Source organism: Quercus suber, unplaced genomic scaffold, assembly GCF_002906115.3.
Source record: "Quercus suber isolate HL8 unplaced genomic scaffold, Cork oak 2.0 scaffold_353, whole genome shotgun sequence".
NCBI lineage: Eukaryota > Viridiplantae > Streptophyta > Magnoliopsida > Fagales > Fagaceae > Quercus > Quercus suber.
In genome coordinates, this window is record NW_027069805.1 from 623,682 (window position 1) to 642,805 (window position 19,124).

At 34.6% G+C, this 19,124-nt stretch overlaps 3 protein-coding genes across 3 annotated transcripts; 1 reads left to right on the forward strand and 2 right to left on the reverse strand.

Moving 5' to 3' along the window:
• Positions 1-1,507: 1,507 nt before the first annotated feature.
• LOC112006031 (uncharacterized) lies at positions 1,508-2,402 on the forward strand. The gene has a single exon (XM_024038340.2). It carries the CDS (start codon positions 1,649-1,651, stop codon positions 2,186-2,188), a length of 540 nt encoding a protein of 179 aa, XP_023894108.1. The 5' UTR covers positions 1,508-1,648; the 3' UTR covers positions 2,189-2,402.
• Positions 2,403-2,838: 436 nt separating this feature from the next.
• Positions 2,839-7,101, reverse strand: LOC136061793 (uncharacterized). Its single transcript, XM_065760099.1, has 2 exons — positions 6,215-7,101; positions 2,839-3,208 (listed from the first exon to the last, which is right to left on the reverse strand). The coding sequence occupies exons 1-2, from the start codon at positions 7,099-7,101 to the stop codon at positions 2,839-2,841; spliced, it is 1,257 nt and encodes a 418-aa protein (XP_065616171.1).
• Positions 7,102-16,014: 8,913 nt separating this feature from the next.
• LOC112020180 (ethylene-responsive transcription factor RAP2-3) lies at positions 16,015-18,138 on the reverse strand. The gene is made up of 2 exons (XM_024052736.2): positions 17,782-18,138; positions 16,015-16,850 (listed from the first exon to the last, which is right to left on the reverse strand). Exons 1-2 carry the CDS (start codon positions 17,975-17,977, stop codon positions 16,231-16,233), a joined length of 816 nt encoding a protein of 271 aa, XP_023908504.2. The 5' UTR covers positions 17,978-18,138; the 3' UTR covers positions 16,015-16,230.
• Positions 18,139-19,124: the final 986 nt, after the last annotated feature.

The window sequence follows — 19,124 nt, forward strand, 5'->3', positions numbered from 1 at the left end:
AGAGAAAAAAAAAAGTATATTATTTATGGATCATATTAATAGGTGCCCATAGGAAAATTGTTAACAAACAAGTTTAGGGAAGTTTTTGACGCTACCTTTATGGGAAATTTTTTTAAAAAAAAAAACTGTCAAAACATTAATTACGTATTTTATTTTCATATAACAAATTTCTAAAATGTTTCATTAACAAATGCCCTATGGCCATCCATTAACGTTTTCCCTTATTTATGTACGATTGTTTGATGGTGCAACCTAAAAAAATATTGTTGGAATTTGAATTATAGCTAGTGAAGAGTCCAAATCTTCTGTCTTATTTTGCCTGCTCCACTCTATACTCTACCAATAAAAGTTTGCCACATGTCTTATTCATTAATTAAATTCTAGTTTAATGCTTTTATTATTTGTTACTTAAAATAAATAATAGTAAATAAATTAAAATAAACAAACCACCGGCCAAGACAACCCCACAACCTGTCCACCACCACAACCTTCGCCAATGGTAGGAGCAACATATTGCCGATGTTGTCAACTCCGACCAACCACCATCACTACCTAGTTGGCGGCATTAACAAGAGTATCAGAAGTTATAGAGAAATAAAACCTCACACCAAAGGAAAGCTTTTTCTCTCTCATATTGTTGTATGTCTCTCATGGATTTTCAAAATTTTCTTGCACTTTCTCTCTATTTCCTTTTCCTTTTCCATCTTCTTGATCCATCTCATTCTCCTATTCAATTGCTCGGATGACTTGGAGACAAGAAAATGCATATCTCACACTCTTTCTCTATTTGTTGTGGATGTGTTTGTGAAAATGCCACAGAGAATGGTTTGAATTTGATACAGTTTTTCATAGGCAAGGATCGGTGCTTGAAACTTAAGAAAGGTGGTTTCTTCAAAGCTTTTTATCCCACTTATCCAAGGTCTCTGTGTGTGTTTATTTTGATAAACTTCGGGTTGTGGTGGTATGGGTGTGGACTAGTGGTAGTGGTTGGCTGGTGTTGATGACGTCGGCGATTTGTGGTGGTAGCGGTGTGGTTGATGGTAGTGGTTGGCTGGCACGGACGTTGCCAATGAAGGTACAGTTGCGGGGATGTCTTGACCTAGGTGGTTTGTTTATTTTAATTTATTTACAGTTATTTATTTTAGGTAACAAATAATAAAGTTATAAAATTATAATTTAATTAATTAGGAAAATATGTGGCAAAATTTTATTACTAGAGTATAAAGTGGAGCAAGCAAAACGAGACAGAAGATTTGGACTCGTCAGTAAGCTAGACCATGAACACATTCTCCCATTTTTGGGCCCAATTGAGTTCCAACTATAGACCCCAAAGGGCCCATTACACATACGGGCCGCTTATAGAATTTTAGTCCCAATTGAACAGCGAGCCGATCAGATTGACCGTTTTAACTTTTATGATTTCACTTTCGACTAATTTTCCAAATTTGACCTTACGTGTCAATGTTTTACACGTTCCCCAAAGTTTTATATTCCCCGGCGTGCCTTTCCCCCCTCTTTTCTATCTTCCCTCGTTTTCTCTCACTTTCCCGGAAAATTAAAAATTAAGAAAGAAAATTTCCAAGAGCTAGCTAATTTTTATTTATTTTTGGTTTTACAAGTAATTCTCAAATTCGTCGAGTTTTCAATCATGGACATCTCTCTCATCGCCGACACAGTTAATGTAGCCACATCGCAAGGCCTAGGGTTCGCCAAATCCCTTCTTCGCAGCCACAGTCTCACCTCCGCCACCAACAACCAATTATCGATCTCCGCCGTGCTTTTCGCTGTCAATGCTCTCGCTCCCCCCGCGGTCAAATCCAATTACACTAAAACAGCTCGCCGGGCTGTCCTCCGGAAGAGGCGACGCACGAGACGGAGATCGTTCGCCGGCGATGACGACGATTCTTCCGAGGACGGAGAATACGAAGGTTTTTTCGGCGGCGACGGTGGCGGCGGCGATGGCAGGGGTTGGAATTTCGGTGGATTTGGAGGGCATAATTGGAACGAAGAATCTTCATCATCGTCGTCGGATCCAGCTCTCAATTTCGTTTACGAGGTGATCTGCTGGATCGCGCTTTCGAATTGCGTGCACTTCGCGTTCAAGAAGCTCGTTCGGATCGTCGCCGGTGGGATCGGAGACGCCGAGAGAGAAAAGGTTCCGATGAGACTGACATCGATTTGCTCTTGAATACGGTATCGTTCCTACTTCACAATGAATTAGAGGAGATTTATGTGTTTAATTCTGTCAATCCTTGTATATATGGGTATATATATATATATAAAATGTAATCGCATTGTCTATGTAAGTTGAAGTTGGCTAATAATTCGTTTTATAGATTCACCGTATCTCCTTTGTTATAAATGGTATAATTTATGTGATGGGTTATTGTGCATTTTTTTTTTTTAAAGCTTCTTAAGCAAAATAGATGAAACTAATTGAAGTTATGTTAATTGGGATAATCGTGATAGTATTAGTTTGTGATAATGTACATGATTGGATAGTTTTTTCAAGTACTTGAACTGGTTTTTAGAGCTTTGGTAAATGGGAGAGGGAGCTATAGAGAGTAGAAGCAACCGATAGAGAATTTTTTATTGCTGAGTTTTCGTGTCGGAAAGAAAACAACCGTGCAAGATGTTTGGAACTTCTGCCAACCACAAGTTGGAATGCACACTATCTTGTGCATGCTGAGCCAAGAACTGGACATTCCGTGTGGAAAAACCACGAATCTACTTCAAGATATCCTCTGCCAGATCACCAACGATGGGGATTGCTTCCTCCTTTGAGGCGATCTTATTTACCAGTACGCTTGAATCCCTCTTGGCTAGTTATATGGCCTGTCATGCAGCCAAAGCTTCTACCTCAACCTCAATTGCCTCCCTACCCATGTGCCCCAAGCTTGGCATTGCAGCCAGTACCTTCCCCCATGAGTCTCTTATTCCTGCACTCAATTTGCCCAAGTTTCCAAACAGATTTTCATCAATGTTTACCTTATAGCTTCCTTCTGTTGGGGTTGTCCAGCGCTGGGTCTTTATTAGTAGAACCCGAAGCCAACCCTTTCCTGTACTCATCCCGGTATTCTTATGCTTCCGCCACAATAGCCTGAATGGCTTTTCTGTAATCTGGCCCAAACCAGTGCCCTTCATTAGAAACTCCCTGCTGTCACGTTGAAATTCCAGCCAATCATGGCTACAGCCCAAGGATCTGTATCTATACTCGTTGCATATAGGGACATCTATATAGTATGTGTAAGCTTGTTTCTTCCTCCTCTTGGCCAGTGGACATCTCCAAGACTCAAGCAGGAGTCTTGGCCATTGGATTTTCAACTTATATTGTTGGTGAAAGTAAGAGGTTGGGTCTTGGTGCGATGGCTACTGGCTAGTGCCTTCCACCAAAAGTGATAGGTCGCAGGTTCGAGTTCATGAATCAGTCTCTCCAAAATAATTTGAGATAAGACTGTGTACCATGACGTCTCCCAAACCTTGCAAAACGTGGTAGTTTGCTTGAATATGTTAATATTGGTGCTCTCTCTCTCTCTCTCTCTCTCTCTCTCTCTCTCTCTCTCTCATTTAATTACCCTTAAAAATATTTTTACACAACTTGGGTTAAATCTTGCACACCCTGATCACAAATCAATTTAGCACAAAAGTCAAACAACATAGATTAGTTCATCCCAAAACTAATTAACAACACAAATCACTCTCCCTTTCTCTCATGAATTTCATCTCATCTCTATTCTCTATCTAACTCTATAAATCTCTGACTCTAAAAGTAAAATGTGAGTATTTGTGAGTTCTAAATGTCTCTCTTTATTATAAATTTATATTATATATATGTGAGAGCGTGTGTGTGTGTGTGTTTGATACTAATTTTGTGAACTGTGGTGTGTGTGAAGGTGTACATGTATAACATAAATATACTATAACTTTATATAATTTAATAACCAAGAAATACAGAGGATTTGTTACATGTGAATATTGTTATCATGTTTTTTTTAATAGGATGTTGTTATCATGTTATAAAACTGGTGATTCAAGAAAAAAAATAGTAAAATTAGTGATTGCTAAATGTATTAATTATGTATAGATTAGTGTAATTATGTGGGTCAATAATTAATATAAGGTCAATAATTTATGAAATAACTAATAAATAATGACAACTACACAAAAATAAAAATGCTATACAAATTTAACAAAATAAAATGGTTACATCTACATTGACAAGTGAGTTCCAGTTAGTTCAACTGGTAAAGTCTCTGATCTGGAATTCAATTCGCGCCTACACCAAAAACTTATTGGTATCTTAGTCTGATGATAAAGAGCTATCATCAGGAGCGGACGACATAAGTTGAAACTCTCTCTCAAAAAAAAAAAAAAAAACATCTACATTGACAATTGATAATAAACTATCATGTGTCGATTTCAAAATATAAAAACTTGTAGAAAGTAATTATAAAATTTCATGTGTGTTTTTTTTTTTTTTTAATAACACAATATATTTATGTTATCTTTTTATTAAAAAATTTTAATTTATCTTTCTTAATGACCCCCCTCAAGAAAATTCCTTGAGCTGCCACTGAATAGGTCTAACCACATGTAAGTTTATTGTAATTTCCCTAATATAAATTTAAGCACAAGATTAATTATTCAAAATTATTCCAAAACTAAATATAAAATGCATAAATTAACACAAAATAAGTATAATAATACTTTTTTTTTGAATTAGTATAATAATACTTTCTAATAATGATATAAATATACAAAATTAAGCTATTATTACAAACATTATTGATATGGAGGCGTCATGTTCTAATGGCACTGTAATTATTAAGTTGAGTGAATTCCTATAGGAAGAATTGCATCAGGAATCTGGATTCTTTATGCGAGCATTATAGAACAATATCACTAGTGAGAAAGCTTACAGCATACCAAAGTACGTAAATATGTAAGCTATTATGGGCTGCAAGTTTAGTGCACAATATGCATGTATAGTGAAGACTAAAACTTCTCCATGTCTCAGACATGGAATAGTTATGCCATTGGGACTTTGCTTTTTAGAGCTTTAAACAAATTGTAGGATACTTTAGCTATGCCTGCAGTACTAAGCATAAGAGAGACAATGACATTAGAATTTAAGACGTGCGTGTGAGGCCATGAGTTCAGCCATTATTATTTACCGGATCAGGCTATGTACAGTCTTCTTTCAATGCATATTCTAATAACTTTTCATTCGACTTATACAGCTGAGAAGGTTGATCTATCACATGATATGAAGCAGTGGGAAACTCTGTCTGACTCTGAGAAACACTTCATTAGACATGTGCTGGCATTTTTTGTAGCGCCTGATGGGATTGTATTGTAGAACTTAGCTGCAAGATTTCTAAATGATGTTAAGTACCAGATGGTGAATTTCATGATCATGCTTGCAGTTGTATGTTAACTCTGGTGTTCATTTTTATGGAGATTGTTGCTTATGTATATATAACTTCATAGGAGAGTTATACTGTTGAGTTAATTGTGTTAAATTGAGAAAAGGATTGGGACTTGGTGTATAAGTTTAAGGCATAACTTTTATGTTTAATCAGTGTAAGTTTCTTCAAATGCATCTCTCTTTTTATGCACAATTATGATATAACTTGTGGAAAAAAAAAATCTGCCTTTGAAATGCTTAGTTCTGTGATGGTGTTTTTATATTTTGGACATAGAAAAAATTAGAGTAAAATCGGCATTCGATTTTAAGAGATATGATGGGGATCAAGTATCTAATTTCGAAATCCATTCCCCTCCCCACCCCACGCGGCCCGTCTTCAATTTTTGTAAGNGAGTCACTTGGGGAAGCCTTGGTTTCATGATTTGCACTGAAGGATGCACTGGCAGAGAGGGAGGTGAGTTTAGAGGAGAGACCTTGGAATGGGTTTGTGCCGACGCTACTAAATGGGTTAGCTGGGTTAGCTGGGTTATTTCTAGCAAATATCTTTTTGCTTCTCACTGAGTGTGGAAGCTTCTTTTTATTTATGGTCAAACCGAGTAAAGAGTCAGGTTTGCCAACAACCATATCATCAGGCTTCCCTTGAACATTTAAATTCGGGTTTGGGCTAAAGTCCAACGAAGAATTAATCTGAGACCCCCTCTTTGAACTGAAGTCCACCTCAAAGTGGGCTTTGCCCCTAGCAATGTCATTTCGGTGGATAGACGGCCCAAACTTATAGTGCTCAACCCGTGTGTTATTGGACGTGGAGTGATTAGCAGATTTCCCAGTTGGTTTGGTGGTCCCCCCTTGGCTAGAATTTTGGTTTGTCCCCTTGTGGCCCCCTTTTTCCTTGTCACGATCATCCATGGACCGTACTGACAAGAGACGTCCTCCACTACTCTCGCACTCGACGTGGTGTTGGCAGGCAAGGTACTGGCTGACTCAGTACCAACTTTCTCATGCCCAATGCATGACCCAACGTTCTCCACCGGAGTTGCCTCTGCCGTGTCCACCGCTTCCTTGCTCCTTTGAACCGTGTAAGGGCATGCTTCCTTCAAGTGACCCAGCCTCCCACAGGAAAAGCAAAGTTTCTGAATTCCTTCATAGATAACTGCCTGCTCAAACCGTCCGATGAGAATGGTATTTATCAATGGCTTGTTGATATCTATTTGGATACACATCCTCGCATACTTACCCCTTGCTTCCATGGCAATATGCGTATCTATTCTTAGCACCTTCCCAATGGCTTCTCCGATCTCTCTCAGGACCTCTGCCTCATACAGTTCAAAGGGCAGCTCATAAAGACGAATCCACACAGCAACCAGCGATACGTTCGCTGACGAAGGCTTGAAGAAAGGTTCCCATGGCCTTATGGATAGGAAGTGGTCCCCCAAAAACCAAGGTCCCCGTCTTAGAACAGAGTTAAGATCTTCCTTGGAGAAAAAACGAACCAGAAAAAAACCATAGCTAAGGTCCACCACGTCCATTTTGCCCTCAGGTTTCCAGACTTGATTCAGTTTGCTTTGCATGTATGAGAAGCTCACTGAACACCCCACCAACTTGACAATGACTGCCTTGCACCAGCGCTCTCTTAATCGTTTCTTGGTGTCTTTCGAAAGCTTGATGGCCACCATACCGTCACGGAGTTCATTTACATCTTCATCGTCAATATCCGATTCATTTTAGGCATCCATAAGGTCCGTGAAATCAAAAGCATCAGTAAAAGCTCCAGGTATTTCGCCTACGAGCTTGTCCTTGAATGACACACTTGCCTTGTTCCAGTGGTTATGGCTGTTTTGCATAGGAGAGACATCACTGGGCCCCTCGTTAAACTCGGCATGACGGCTGTCTTTCACCTTTTTGTTGCTCTTGGCTAGCTCCGCTTCCTCTTCCCTGGAGAGCGTTCGTGGCGTTTATTGATATTGGTCATCGTCATATTGAGTCTCATGATGGGTAGTACAGTGATTTTAAATATCTGCTTTGTGGATTTGAACAACAAATACAGTTGGAGCAGGTTTTCATCTTCTTATTTTTGGGTTCTGGTTGATGCTAGATTTTTGAAAAAAAAAAAAATCATCTTTTTGGTAAATTCTTTGGTGTTTGTGTGTGCGCGTCTAATAATTATATATATATATATATATATATATATAATTTTTATTTTCAAGTTAGGGGGTTCAAATGAACCCCCTAAATGAACCCCTTGACTTACAAGTGCAGCTGCCCCTGGACCTATTTTAATAGTGCCTACCTATAGCTTGAATTTTACCATTTTACCTACTTGAGTTAGCCTTCGTTAGAGTTTCATAACCCATCTTAACTTCTCACCTTTAAAAAGGAGGATAAACTTGCTGGTTAATTTTAATTATTGAGTTTTAATCTACTATCTTTTGTTGATAGAAAACTACAAAAATTGTAAGAGAGATTAGCTTAGAGGTTCAAATGCATATCCATATGACTATATCTTTATTCTATGCTTTCAATTGAGAACAATATAATCTATTTTAGTGGTTGCAATTTGATATGATGGGTTTTGTGGAGACTAGTTGTGTTTGATCCGGATTATGACCCGACTTGAAATAATATTGTTACAGTTTTTAATGGGAGATTTTTTGAGGCTTAGTCTATGAGAAAATTTTTTGGCTCATTTTTGTAGTCCATTGTGAATAATATGCGCAGGATATAAAAACTGTTGTTTTAGAGATTAGGATTTTGATGTTGTTTTTAAGAGAGAAAAACTGTACTACTGCACTCTGTACTTTTCCCTGAAAATAGTGAAATCTCTATAACTTCGTGGAAGTAGGCAAATTGCCAAACTACGTAAATACTGTCTTGTGTGTGATTATTATTTTTTTTCTTCGGCGTATATATATTTTTTCCTATTTGGCATCTCACAGGTCTGAGAATTTCGTTAATATTCCCATCATGATATACTCTTTTTCATAACCCAACAAGCATCCATAGTTGAGATTTGGAATGCTAAAGCTGAGTATGTATACTCTCCCCAACTTTCTAGATTTGATTCTTTTATCGAGATTTGATATACTATAGAAATGACAAAATCTCAATTATACAAATACATATCTTACCCATCAAGGATGGGGGATTTGAATATATCTTTACTAGAAACTTTAAAAAAATCAGTCAGTTGAGTTATAAAACTTTTGTTATAAGTGCTTTAAACTTAAAGCTGAACATATTAGATGGCATTTAGGTCCCCACTTTTGGCCCACAAGATGAAGCTAATTATGTCCAATTAAAACTTGTTTATGTTTGTAATTGAAAATAAGCTGAGTGAGTCAGCTGACAATAACCTGATTATATGTATGAGCTGATATAAAGCATTTTAGCTTGTAGCGAAAATGTTTAGTAACAAAAATTTCTCGAATGACACAGAGATTGGATATTGCGATATAAAGATGTTTTGTAAAGTGTCGTATTGCAAGGCCCCACTTAGATATGAGTGACAGACATTCTGGTTTTGGTTCATGAATCCAACATATCTTTCCCTTGTGAGTGCACATAATTCAATTGTTTCGTCTCATTGTCTGACCAACTAACACATATAAATTGACTTGCAGTCTTCTCATTTCAAATATATGCTACAGAGTACTGGTTCTTTCCCATCGTGAGTACCATCTGATAGAGGACCTGCCGACCTGCATACATTGACATCAGGTCCAATAGCTAGAGTATTGCACTTAATGTAATTTTTATAAATGATTGAGATAGATAATTGTAAAAAGCAACTTTCAATCTCAACCATTAATTTAAAAAAATGTTAAAAAAAGAAATAAAAAGTAAAAAGTAAAACTTAAAAAAGTGAAAAGTGTAAAAATTTATGAAGAATTTAAGTGAATTGCACCCCGTGCAATACCTGGCATTGCACCGGATCCTAGTTCATATTGGTACAATAGTCTTGTGCGAGTAATTATGCACATGTGGGGTGACCTTTTTTTAATATTTTTATTTTTCTGATTAATACTTTACATTGCAAAAAGGACTACAGGAGGCTTGATTGTACGGATAGACTCTGCCCCCTACTAGCAATCAAGGAGCTGCCCTTTGCATTCATGTAACCAATTTTTTCCTTTTTTGGGTAACAAAGGATTTCATAGATTATTAAGCATAAGAAATATGGTTAGGGGGCAAAGTCTCTCATAATACAAACATAGTCTGCACAATAAAACAACATACAAGATTCTCAACAAAATAAAAAAAAACAAAAAAAAACATACAAATGTTAATACAGGTACTACGAGGCATAACAAAATCTTGGCTTAGTTCTAATCATTTTCTTGTCATGGCATCCGCACATTGATTTGCCTTATGAAAACAATGCTTCACCCTCATATGTGATATGTGATATTTGGTTAATAAGGTCCTGCATTCCATGATAAGAGTTGTATGATGCAAATTATTGTTGTGTGGTTTAGCAACCCAACCAAATACATCCTTAGCATCAATGTCAATTTCAAGCTTTCATCTGCCAATAAATTTATATTGTTACACATAGAAAGGCCATCTCATAAAACCCAAAGTTCCACTTCGACACTATTAGCCATCTCTATGGCCTCAAATCTCTCAAGTCTCAACCACCACTCACTATCCCCGGATTGCCCAATAAAGAGCCATCTGTATTGAGTTTGTGCCACCCGTCGTCAAGTTTGTTCCATCTAATTAACTCTTACTAGTTGCTTGCTCTTGGACACGTAATTGCAAGCAACACAGTATAGATATTCTATTGTAAGGTTTTTCAAGTATTACTACGAAATAAACTCTTTCCATTTTAAAGCAAATAGGGATGATTCTTTTTTAGTGGGCTGCTAGTTTGCGGTTGCAATTATGACTGTGATAGGCTTTGTAGTTGTGCGCTTTTAGGGTCCTTTTATTTGAAGAGATTTTAGGGAGGGTAGAAAATTGAGGAGAGAAAAGTAGAGAGAAAGCATTTTTAGTGAGTGTTTAGTTGGGAAGGGGAGGAATAAAAGATGATAGGGCTTGGGTGTTTTTTCCTAACCCACCAAAATATTATCTTTCTAGAATGAGGAGATAGCTAGGGGGAAGGAAGCTCATGAAAATGAGCTGCCAAAAATGGCCCTCAAGTTGCATTTCAACTTTTTTTTTTCTTTGATTTTTTTCTATCTTTGTTACTAAGTATCACGTATTGGCTTCTTTTTTTCTTTTTCTTTTTACTTTGATTTTGTCTTTCTCTGTTACAAAGCATCTGGATGTGTTTGTTTGTTTGTTTTTTTTTTTTTTGGGTGCTCATATATTTCTTTTCTCATCAATTTTGGTTGGCTTTTGTTTATTTGTTTTTATTTTTTAGAAAATAATTTTGGGTTAATTTCTCATGTTTTTTGTAAATATACACAAATTTTAAGAGTATAATGTGTTCCTTTTTGTTTTAAGTGATGCTAAATTTATACAAAATTTATTTTCAATACTCTCATGTTTCTTCTCAAGCAAACAATTTTTTTTTTCATCCATCCACTTTTCTACCATTTCAGCCGAATACAAATGAGAAAAATTAAAATATTTTTCATCCTATTACTTTTTCATTCTCTCCCAATTTATTATTCTCCCACTTTTCCATATTTTTAACCAAATGAATCTAGTGTCCACGGTCCACCCTCAGTACTTCGGAATAAAAAAAAAAAAGAGAGAGTGCAAGCTAAAAGAAGTCTTTTTATAAGATCCACATATTAACAAAGGTTTAGCTTGAAATTCGAATGGTTGTCTACCAATATTTCCATCCAAGCAAATCTAGAGATATAAGAATTTCATTTTTTTTTTCCACTTAAAAACCAGACAGTCTAAATATGTAAAATGTGACTTATAACTTATTTTTAAATATTTATTTTTTATTCTAAGTAGAAGACGTGTCTTAACTCCCACCTATTCTCAACCATCTAGGTTAAAGGTTCGCCATTGAATTGAGATTATTTTTCGTACTTGAGATTCTCGAAGAATATTCAAACGAAGTTTTATTTGAATTTTAAGCATTCACGTACCCAATATATGTTTCCACGTACCCAATATATGTTTCCAAACTCTCCTGCGCTGTCATGTACGGGTTCAATCTGGACGTGTTTGTTTGTTTGTTTTTTTTTTTTTTTTTTGGGTGCTCATATATTTCTTTTCTCATCAATTTTGGTTGGCTTTTGTTTATTTGTTTTTATTTTTTAGAAAATAATTTTGGGTTAATTTCTCATGTTTTTTTTGTAAATATACACAAATTTTAAGAGTATAATGTGTTCCTTTTTGTTTTAAGTGATGCTAAATTTATACAAAATTTATTTTCAATACTCTCATGTTTCTTCTCAAGCAAACAATTTTTTTTTTCATCCCTCCACTTTTCTACCATTTCAGCCAAATACAAATGAGAAAAATTAAAATATTTTTCATCCTATTACTTTTTCATTCTCTCCCAATTTATTATTCTCCCACTTTTCCATATTTTTAACCAAATGAATCTAGTGTCCACGGTCCACCCTCAGTACTTCGGAAAAAAAAAAAAAAAAGAGAGAGTGCAAGCTAAAAGAAGTCTTTTTATAAGATCCACATATTAACAAAGGTTTAGCTTGAAATTCGAATGGTTGTCTACAAATATTTCCATCCAAGCAAATCTAGAGATATAAGAATTTCATTTTTTTTTTCCACTTAAAAACCAGACAGTCTAAATATGTAAAATGTGACTTATAACTTATTTTTAAATATTTATTTTTTATTCTAAGTAGAAGACGTGTCTTAACTCCCACCTATTCTCAACCATCTAGGTTAAAGGTTCGCCACTGAATTGAGATTATTTTTCGTACTTGAGATTCTCGAAGAATATTCAAACGAAGTTTTATTTGAATTTTAAGCATTCACGTACCCAATATATGTTTCCACGTACCCAATATATGTTTCCAAACTCTCCTGCGCTGTCATGTACGGGTTCCTGTTTCCGTTTCCAGATTGGTTAAGGTGAGGCAGAAATTCAATATGTTGAGGTAAGTAGTGACACAAGCATAAATTGAACTCTCACATGTCAAAACCTAATTACTGACTGCTGTTCTATATATTTCAACGGGTTGAAACTTGAAAATGGGGAACAATGAACATTCCAGCATTTCTTCTTCCTTGGATACTAATAGTCTCATTAGATAGGTCTCTGTCAGTCCGAAGTGGTGGAAAAGCGTGTAGAGACGTCTGTGAAGCAATGGTGACTTTGTTAATAAATTGGTGAGACTTATTAAGATGCAGTGATTATTCTCATGTCTTTGTAATCATGTTTGAACTTGGACTTTGAGTACCAAAGGTAAAACTGAGAATTTGTAAATACATTGTAACTCATGATACGTGCCTGGCCTACCTAATCTTTTTTCACAGGAGCAGCCTCAAAGGAAATGTTACTACTTAGAGTTTATTTTTATTGATTTATTATTATTATTATTATTATTAAAAAGTTTGATAAAAATTATTTGATTATTTTTAAAAAGTCAAATAAACTTATTGAAATAGGCTTAGCACATGAATGGTCCCTTTGGCCACTTTGAAACTCTAGTCTCCACCGCAATCTAATGAGTAATGAGTGAGTACAACAAGTGTGGGGTGTGCATGCATCAAACCCATCAACTCGACGAAACCTACTCAACCCCACTTAATTCGACGTTTTGGGTTGATTTTTGTGGGTTAGGTTGAGTTGTAATTTTATTTTAAGTCTTGAGTCAATTTTGTTTTGGGTTGATAGTATTTTCAACCCATCTGACCTATTATGCATATAAGTTTATTTTATTATCATTATTTTAATTTTTTAATTTAATTGATTTTGGTATTTTAAGAACTTGTTTTGATGAATTTGAAAATATAGAATATAATTTAAGTATATTATATGAATTGTAATAAATTATTGAAAAAGTTGTTAAAAAACTTGATGAAAATCCAATTTTTTGTAAGGCATAAAACATGTATGCACAATTTGTTGACCCAATCTAGTTCAACCCAACTTAGGTTGATTTTTATAAATATGATGGATTAGATTGAATTAAAAATTTCTCAAACATGACAAAATCGGGTTGAGTTCAAAAAAATCCTTCAACTTAACCCATACATACCTCTAATTACAATTACAACATTTGTTGAAGGAGAATTAATGTACATCAGCATAGATAACTAGGAAATGGTACTGCGAAGCATATGCCTCTTTTCGAAGCATGCGTACGCTATTTCGATGGGATATAATCTCAACAATTCTCCATGGCTGAGTTTTCACACTAATCATCTTGAGTTACATTCCATAAAAAAGTCTGGTATAATATTTTATCCCGAGGCAACCTAATGCGATCTGGCCAATTACAGTACGATCCTAATATATATATATATATATAGTGGAATCTTTTAGTAATTCTCTTCTCTCAAGAGCAGTAGTTGATCAAGAAATGTTTTTTAAACTCATTCAAGAAGTCAGTAATTAAACCCTAGGTATATTAACAATTTTAAAAATTCGTGATCACGAATATCTATATATGATTGATAGTTTGATACTCACACATGATTAGAATATCCAAAAATTTAAAATAACATCATTTAATGTATATATTTTTATTTTTTTTAAAAAAATAGGAGTTTAAAACTACCATTTAACTTCAATTCTAATAAAAAAAAATGAGTCAAAGAAGGTATTGACTTTTTAAATAAAGTAAAAAGTAAGTTAAAAATTTTGATTATTGACTCTTTTTTTAATATATTAAAAAAACCTTCATTTTAGAACATAATCATAAGTCGTACTATAAACGCAATATTTTCACAATAATTAAGTTATCAATTCTTCGTAGGTTTAAAACGTTTTAAATAAAATATTAAATTGGGACCCATCACAATTAAAAATAAGAATAATATAAAAGCATAGTGCCATTTTATTGTGTTCGGTAATAAGACTATATGATAACGAAGTTTTCATTGGACAATATATATTTCAAAAAAATTGAACAAAGATAATAGACACATGCATGCACTTCTTATATTTCCTTCACCTATGATGGGCTACTAGAGTTAAGAGTTGGTAGAAAAAGTAACCACATACCATACCATGGTCTAATTAAAGAAGAGCATGTGTCCACCACGGTACTCCCACACCTTCCCTTTTGTGAAGATCAGATGTTGACATATTCTTAACTATTGGTCATTAGACATAATCAGGTTAGAAACTTAATTAAAGGCTCGCCGCTCGCTAGTGTCATGAGAGCGATGGAAAAGCTCAGTACTCTAACATGGCCATCCTAGCAAAGATTGCAAAAAAGTCCAGTTCCCACATGGTGTTTTTTTACTAGCCGTGTCGATTTTTCTTATCATGAAGAGGTGGCCGGATAAGGGCAGTTTATAAATTTACTTACCCTATCCCGTCTTGTTCCGTCCTTAATAAGTATGTATACGTCTCTTATTTAATATATATCTATGCAAGGATGAAGTCAGAACTTGAAGTTAAGGAGGGCAGTTTTATTGTTAGTTATATACAGTCACTTCGGTTTTTGGCTTTGTTGCTTAGCCGGCAAAGGTTTTCTTTTATTATTATTTTTTTTATGTGTGTAGTGTCTTTTGTTGGTAAGGACAAAATTATTTTGTTTAAAATTTTTTAGAGGGCTAAGTTGTTTGTTTTTTGTAAAATTGGTTGATTAGTCTCAATTTTTTTAAAGCTTTGCTACTGCCTATTGGTAATTTTTGTTGTTAGGCTAACATTTTGAGCTTGTATATATATATATATATATATATTTATTTATTTATTTTAGATCTGTAAATTTTTTTATGGAATTTTATTGAAAGAAGTTGCTAAAATTAATACCTAAATATATAGTTATATAATTATATTATTTAAAAAAAAATTAGGGGGGGCCATTGCCCCCCGGACCATAAATGGCTCCGTCCATGTATCTACGTATATAAAATTTATATTTATATTTATAATCTTTTATACATATTTACTACATTAAATAATTAAGTTGTCTTTTTTTTTTTTATAAAAAAAATAGTACTTTCACAATTCCATTTTTCTATTTTTATTTCTATCCCATCAATGTTAAGGTTATTTCATTATAGGTGACAAAGTATTTGAATTCCATCTTGCCACCTGACTTACGGCACAAAAAATAGACGAGACAAAGCTAGAGCTCCCATGATCTAACTTCATACTGTCTTATCAATACTTGTCACCACCCCTCCATCGATCCCACTTCTAATATTACCAAACAAAAAAAATGATAATAATATTGTACTTATATGGTAAAAATAACAGTAATACAAAACAAATTATAGAGGGAATAATTAGTAACCAATATTAAAGATCAGGTATATTCTAAATCTAATGAAGAATTTTTTTTGTTGAGAGTGAGAGATAACTAAAATATGTTGCTAATCTTATGGTAAGAACATTTTCTCTCGTGACCCTCAAGCATGCATTTGTACAGTGTCATATTCCGATGAAGATTAGATATCGCACCGACATAAGAAAGCATAATATCCAAGGTTTTGAAACAAATGAACGCAGACAATGACAAGAACAAGGACGACGAATATACATGCAAAAACACGCTACTTTATTTATGGTATAGAGTATACGACACCGAAAAGCATTAAAAGATAACACAAAAAACAGAAACATAAACATAGGAGAACGGTAAACGTTAAAAGAGATAACCCTAAACACAGATTAAGGTTACAGACTTTTGATCCTCAAGTATTACAATTAAAATTAAAATTATGTATAACATGGTTCTTCTGGGTTTCCCTAGCTAATACAAAAGCTGGCGTTGTTGTTGATGATGTGTAACCAGGTCATCAAGCATCCAAAGGTCCACCGATTCCATTGACTCGCTTCCGCTTCCACTCACCAAACTCGGCTCCGGCTCAGGCTCCAAACCCAGGAACGATTCCAAGCTCGAGATTTGATCTTTCAGCTCAAACCCATGATCAAACTGAGCCACCTCATTCTTGCAACAAATCTCGTTCTGAATCAGTGGCTGCAATAGCACCGGTGGTGACTCAGTGGTTTCAAAACTCGTCTCACTTGACTCGGGAAAGATGCAGCGCTTCTTAGCTGCCGGCGGCGGCGGCTCAGGAGTGGAAGGTGGAGGTGGTTGGTGGCGGTGATGGGCAAAGTTGAGCTTGGCTTTGTCACCGCGGATTCGCATGGCGGCTTGGTCATAAGCTAGAGCAGCTTCTTCGGCTGTGTTGAAGGTACCGAGCCAGACTCGGACACCTTTTTGTGGGTCTCTGATCTCAGCCGCCCATTTGCCCCATGGCCTTTGTCTGATCCCTCTGTACACGTTCTTCCGAGTTCTTTCTCTCTTTTTCTCTTTCTTTGCAACTTGCTTGGCTTTCTCATCAGTATCACTACGCTTCTCACTCCTCACTTCAACACGGGGTTTTTTTTTTTTTTATCATTATATTGGATAATAATAATAAAAAAGAACCACTTGTTATTAAGAAATTTATTTTGTCAAACTGATAGTTCAAGAATTATAAAAGAAAAATACCACTACAATTAAATTACAAAGCAAACAAGAAACGCAAAAAAAAGAAGAAGCATTATTTTGGATAATAATAATTAAAAAGAACCACTAGTTATTATTGTTAATAAGAAATTTATTTTGTCAAACTGCTAGTACAACAATCACAAAAGAAAAAAATACCAATAACAATAAAATTAGAAAGCAAACAAGCAACGCAAGCTAAGCCAACAAACACATAAATTGACTAAATTTTGGCCTTTCTTAGACTTGAAAGTTGAAACCAACTGTGATCAATACATGATATTAAAAATAATATATGGCGCTAAGAATAGGTGGAGCCATCGCTAACAAACATATCGTTGTGTAATTTTTGTTTTTAATGCTATTAGGAATACAACTAAGATATAATGCTAGAAGAGGTAAAATAGCTTTTGGTTCTAAGTGTCCAATCAGATGTAAATTTTTGTAAAAAAATAAAATAAAAAATTGTGGAAGTATAGTTACAAACTAGTCTAAAATTTTTAGTGTGGGTTTGCTAACAATCCAACTATGACCTTTAGAAAATATATAAATTTATATTTCATATAGTGTAATGATTGGTAAATTAAAAATTACAGTACAATAAACACCAAAAAATTATATTTGTAGTTTTGTACCACACAAATCATGTCAAGGAAAAAAAAAAAAGTAAAATTGATATAAGAGCCAGATGTTAAAGTGAAGTGAAAACCAGGAAATTTAAAGTTATAGATGACACCCAGATGCAAAAACGTGACCTTTATAGCAACAAACCCAAAAAGAAAAAAAGAAAAGAAAAGAAACGAAATCCACCTTTTTCGAGTTGCTTGGGCTTTTGAGGGGCCTTGAGGTGGAAAAACGAGTTTGGAAAATCATCTAAAGCGCTATTGGAGTTGAAGCCAAAGAGATCAGAGGCAGTGTCAAGCTCGGACCAGAGGTCCTCAGTGGTTGTCCTCCGACCTCTAGGCTTTATATCAACGAAATCGGAAATGATAGCACCCCCACACATGTTTGTGAGACTTTTTAGTAACTTAGACGAGAGAGAGAGAGAGAGAGAGACAGGGAAAGAAATAAAGCAGAGAAGGGACAGTGTTATATATAGAGGTGTGTGCGTAATAATGTGTTTTATTAGAGAGAAAAGTGAGAGAGAGAGACAGAGAGAGAGAGACCTAGAAGGCTCTGTATTGGGGTATGGATTTATTTATAGACTGACGGTTACAACAACTTGGCCCAGAAAGAGACAAACCAGCCATAACCTTTTTTCTGTTTTCTTATTTTCTGGGCTTCTGTTGTTGTGGCCCATTGATCAACGGTGGAGATGCTAGTATGCTACCACACAATCAGCACCGTTCAGTAGATGGAAGCTTGTGGACTAGAATTTTTTGAATTCTTGGTATGATGTCATTTTTAACACCTTCAATAAAATATTTACATAAATTCGTCTAAAAAAAATTACGGAAGAATAAAATTTTAGAAATTCAACAATTGAATTCTCCTAAGGATAAAATTTAGTTACAAAATTAGTTGCACCCTAAGGTTACAACTTTATTTAATATCTTTTTATTGAAGGTGAATTTTGACAAATTCACTATTTGATTGCATTTTCTTCTTATATTCTCTATATTTACAAAATTTCTATAATCAATATCAATAACTATGTCATCAATAAATTGTTTAAATTGCAAATTTTTGTAATTTAAAGTTATGCATAAAAATATGAGTTTATAGATTATATAGTAAATAATATTCAATTGACATAAAATTTGATATATGTATTAAGAACGTAAAGAATATGCAATTCAATGGTTAGATTTCCAAAATATGTAATAATGTTTATTTTATTGAGTAAGGTTGTAGTCTTAGACTACAACTAATTTTGTAGCTAAACTTTGTCATTGTCCTAAAACTTTAAAAAGATTCTAATCTACATGAGTGTTATAATTATTCATTTGCTATTATTCACTCTAAACCATGAAATCATTTGCAAATTCTACCTTTAACAGTATGATTTTGTTTAATTTCAATCAACACTTTATTTGGTACTACTAATTAACAAATGTTCACATGAACTCGTGTTAGTCAAATTGATAAGTCTTTTATCATCGAATATTATATGATAAGAGATTTATAGCTCAATAACATTAATTTTTCTCCTT

What these genes read in the sequence shown, in the direction of transcription:
- LOC112020180 (XM_024052736.2), bottom strand. Translation starts at nt 17,977, where the DNA reads ATGTGTGGGGGTGCTATCATTTCCGATTTCGTTGATATAAAGCCTAGA. An exon ending in GCCCAAGCAACTCGAAAAAG is followed by an intron (nt 16,851 to 17,781) that starts GTGGATTTCGTT and finishes CCCGTGTTGAAG; the next exon opens with TGAGGAGTGAGAAGCGTAGT.
- LOC112006031 (XM_024038340.2), top strand. Translation starts at nt 1,649, where the DNA reads ATGGACATCTCTCTCATCGCCGACACAGTTAATGTAGCCACATCGCAA.
- LOC136061793 (XM_065760099.1), bottom strand. Translation starts at nt 7,101, where the DNA reads ATGGTGGCCATCAAGCTTTCGAAAGACACCAAGAAACGATTAAGAGAG. An exon ending in CCACGTCCAATAACACACGG is followed by an intron (nt 3,209 to 6,214) that starts GTTGAGCACTAT and finishes CAACGAGTATAG; the next exon opens with ATACAGATCCTTGGGCTGTA.